Here is a 4,138-nt window from a genome sequence, read left to right on the forward strand (position 1 = left end):
AAACATATTGTCGGTGGGACAATATAAATTATATATTCAACTAGATTGTTGTAAATGACTTTACGAGTTTAATTGTTTGTATTAACATTGTAATTCATGTTGTTTTCAAGGTTTTACTAACATTGTTAATAAAGCAATGTCAAACCAATTGGCTTATCAATCCCTACGATTGATAGGTATAATCTCAAATTTTATTACATAAGAATAGTTAAATGTTGTAACAATGTATTAATGTAAAGTTGTAAATGCATATAATAAACAACAATGTTATGTATATAAACTTTTATATACAACATAGATACACAGATGATATGTTTTTATGTGATTAGATATTACTTTATAGTAATACTACGTGTACATACTTTTGGTATATAATTTGTATACACAAATAATGTGTCATCATAAGATTGGGTGTTATTTTATCTTTAATTCAAAATTATCTAATCACATAATGACACATTATCTATGTGTACAAATTATGTATTAAAAGTGTGTATACATAATTTTATTGATTATTTTATCTTTAATTTAAAAATATTCAATCATATAATGATAGATAATTATATACTTAAATTGTATATTAAAAATTTATACATATAATTTGATTGTATAGTAAAACTGGTAAAATATACTTTACCATGATGAATAATACCCCAACCGAATAAAATCATAAAGTCACCCTTTATATATTGATTAAATAATAATAATAATAATAATAAAAGATTAAAAAAACGATATATTTAACTAACTAACAAATCATGCTTTATCTATAAATTAGAAACCCTCCAGAACTGCAAATAACCTTAGTGTTTAGCCATCTCCCCATGTAGAGGTAGGAAAATTTACGTAAGCATCTATGCATGCATCAAATATTATACAATATTGACTATCCCTTCTGATGTACATGCCATATATGCTAGCTCTTTTTTCCCATTTCCTTTTCCATTTTCCCAATCACACACCATTATAATTCTTTCATAAGACGGTCATTCCGTTTAGGACAAGACATCAAACAAAAACAGTATCGCGCCGCTTCTTCGGATTTGCCTCTGGATTTCCTTTTCTCATCATCGCCACAAATTCTTCATAGTTGATCCGACCATCCTGCAATATGATATATATTTATTATCATTAATTATTATGTTAAAATGAATATACGTATTATATGTCGTTATATAATTAGATATTACTTTATCATTAACTTAAATATATTTAATTAACATCTAATTATACGATAATATGTACGTATAATTTTATTATTATTTTTAAACAATAATATAAGCTTTATTACATCATCATTGTCAACTTCAGAAATGATTTCCTTGATGTCTTTTCCATCACTCATGCCATATTCACGGAGAACTTGTTCTAGTTCTTCAGTGGTGATGTACCTATGTATAAACCAAAGAACAAAATTATGAAGCTAATAAACTACAATATGAAGTAATAAAATGATGTAATTAGCTATATAAATGTTTATTAATTTCACCCGCTATTGTCTTTGTCAAAGTGTTGGAAGGCTGTATAAAGATGTTCTTCTCTATCCATTCTGTTGAGATGCATTGTTGCAGTGATGAATTCATCGTAGTCGATGGTACCGTTACCGTCTGCATCAGCCTATGATTTTTCATGAAAACAGAAGGAAATTAGAACAATTAATTGGCTTAATATGGTCATTAATGTTTGGCTAACTTACAGCATCCAACAATTGTTGAACTTCGTACTCAGAAAGCTTAGTTCCTTGCTTAGCAAGTCCTTGTTTCAACTCTTCAAGTGTAATAGTTCCACTGTTATCAGTGTCTATGCTCTTGAACATCTCCTTCAGCCCCCTGATTTCTTCTTCAGATAGACATCCAGCAATGATCTACCAATAAAATTTAGACAAATTTAATCAATCTCAACTATTCAATTTCTGGTCATTAATTAGGTGAAATGTTAGTTAAGTACCCTGAGGGCAACTTTCTTGAACTTGTTCATTGCCTTGAACTGTTTGAGCCTACTCATAACTGCATTGTCCAGAGGAACATCTGGTGCTTCTCCATCCTCCTTGATCCATGGATGATCTTGTAAAAAATCATGAAAATTTTTATCAGCATAATAATGTACTTGATATCAAGCTTAGTTGTTAAATTTTTTTTTTCGATGGAAGTTGGAAAATTACCTAGAACTTGAATGGCAGTCAGCCTCTGCTTAGGATCAGAATTGAGCATCTTCCTAACAAGATCCTTCGCCTGGGGTGATATTGAAGGCCATGGATCACTTGAAAAATCTATGTGACCACGCAATATTGCATTGAATATCCCATGTTCGGATTCTGCCAAAGAAAAACACCACGTATTTGTGTTGATATAGTACGAACATCCAATAAATTATAAGCAAATTTATAGGTGCCATGCTTTATAAATTGAAATCGAAGTTAGAAAATTTTCTAATATAAGTTAACATTGATTATAATTTAAGTTTAATAAAATTAGATAATTGAATAGTTTATTAAAAATTTAAAGATGATTTTAAATTATTAATAAATTTAGTTAAATATACTTAAAATGTTATAATTTAAATAGACAACATTAATATGGATATTATTAGACTTTTGATAGGGTTCATTAACTACTATAAATATTAGTTAAGTCCCCTCTCTAAAATTAATACACTATAATCTTTCTCTTTGAATGTTGTCATCTAGAGAGGTTTTAGAAACAAAAGACTAATAACTTAAATACAAGTAATTTTGACTTGGCTTTGTGGATTCAAATTGTAAAGTGTTTCAAGTTTTCCTATAAACCCTAAAATTCTGATTATTAAATCTTGCTTGATTTATATTTGTCCAGGCATACTAAATCTTACATTACCTGCCCAGAAAGGAGGAACACCGCAAAGAAGAATGTAGAGCATGACACCAATACTCCAAATATCAGCTTCCGGTCCATATTTCCTCTTCAAAACTTCAGGTGCAATGTAATATGCGCTGCCAACAATATCCTTGAATACTTCTCCTGTTGATATATAAAACCAGTAACTATTAACACTAGAAGAAAAATAGTCTTCTCTGAAGCAATACCCTTGAGAAAAACCTGAAATCTCATCAAAATACATACCTGGCTTGTAAAACACAGAGAGACCGAAATCGGTGGCCTTGAGAGGAGAATCCTCATTCTTGTTGAGAAGAAGGAAATTTTCGGGTTTAAGGTCTCGATGAATGACCCCCATAGAATGACAAGTATGTATGATTTGAACGATCGTTCTCAACAAGGAAGCAGCGGCACGTTCAGTGTAATGACCCTTTGCGATAATCCTATCAAAGAGCTCTCCTCCAGCACACAACTCCATCACCAAATGAACTGAATTTTTATCCTCATAAGCTCCTTTGAGTTCCACAATATTCGGCTGACCCGTTAAATGATGCATAATCTGAACCTCTCTCCGAACATCCTCAATATCTTCCTTATTAATAAGCTTCCTTTTTGCTATAGTTTTACAAGCAAATTGTTCACCCGTCGCCTTATGCGTACACAAATGTGTAACACCAAACTGCCCTCTCCCGAGCTCTTTTCCAATGGTATAAGTGTTCTTAACATCTTCCATGGGACGGCCTAACACGGGTCCAATAGGACCGCTGCTTCCTCCGCCACTATTAGCCTTGGTGGAAGGCTTGGAGGAAGAGGTGGGACCAGGATTGGGAGTAGGAGGAGTAGTTTTAGGATGAGCTGTGGAACTATCGATGGCAGCATTATTGCCAGCGTTATTATCAGAAGAGCCTTTGTCCTTTCCATTATCTTCCGTACCTTGAGAGCAACAATTGCCCATATTAATGCGGAAAGGATTAAGGATAGAGGATTATGCTAAATAAAAACGATGGTGATGGGATTGTTGGAGAGATGGTGATGGGATAGTTGAAAAGTTTCGAAATCGTTGGTAAAGAAAGAAAGGCATGTATAGAAGAGACAAGAAAGAGGAGGTTGGAATTTTGGTGTAGAAATTAGGGAGGATTGATAGTGAGGAATTTTAGGACTAAAGCTTGTTGTTGAAAGGGTCAGGCCAGCAAGTATTTGTTTTGTGCTTTGAGACAAAGGTTGAGAGGATTTCCCGGGGCCTGTTTGTGATTTTTGTATTAACATAGTTTGGTAACTATAATTAT

General features: G+C 32.4%; 1 protein-coding gene across 1 annotated transcript; it reads right to left on the reverse strand.

Annotated features, from left to right (window-relative positions):
- Positions 1-802: 802 nt before the first annotated feature.
- On the reverse strand, positions 803-3,851 carry LOC123208965 (calcium-dependent protein kinase 34). The gene is made up of 8 exons (XM_044626659.1): positions 3,099-3,851; positions 2,853-2,996; positions 2,162-2,314; positions 1,948-2,063; positions 1,697-1,864; positions 1,490-1,617; positions 1,292-1,391; positions 803-1,104 (listed from the first exon to the last, which is right to left on the reverse strand). The coding sequence occupies exons 1-8, from the start codon at positions 3,805-3,807 to the stop codon at positions 1,009-1,011; spliced, it is 1,614 nt and encodes a 537-aa protein (XP_044482594.1). The 5' UTR covers positions 3,808-3,851; the 3' UTR covers positions 803-1,008.
- Positions 3,852-4,138: the final 287 nt, after the last annotated feature.

Source organism: Mangifera indica, chromosome 2 (genome assembly GCF_011075055.1).
Source record: "Mangifera indica cultivar Alphonso chromosome 2, CATAS_Mindica_2.1, whole genome shotgun sequence".
Lineage (NCBI taxonomy): Eukaryota > Viridiplantae > Streptophyta > Magnoliopsida > Sapindales > Anacardiaceae > Mangifera > Mangifera indica.

What these genes read in the sequence shown, in the direction of transcription:
- LOC123208965 (XM_044626659.1), bottom strand. Translation starts at nt 3,807, where the DNA reads ATGGGCAATTGTTGCTCTCAAGGTACGGAAGATAATGGAAAGGACAAA. An exon ending in TGTTCCTCCTTTCTGGGCAG is followed by an intron (nt 2,315 to 2,852) that starts GTAATGTAAGAT and finishes TTTCTTTGGCAG; the next exon opens with AATCCGAACATGGGATATTC. An exon ending in TCAAGAAAGTTGCCCTCAGG is followed by an intron (nt 1,865 to 1,947) that starts GTACTTAACTAA and finishes TTTTATTGGTAG; the next exon opens with ATCATTGCTGGATGTCTATC.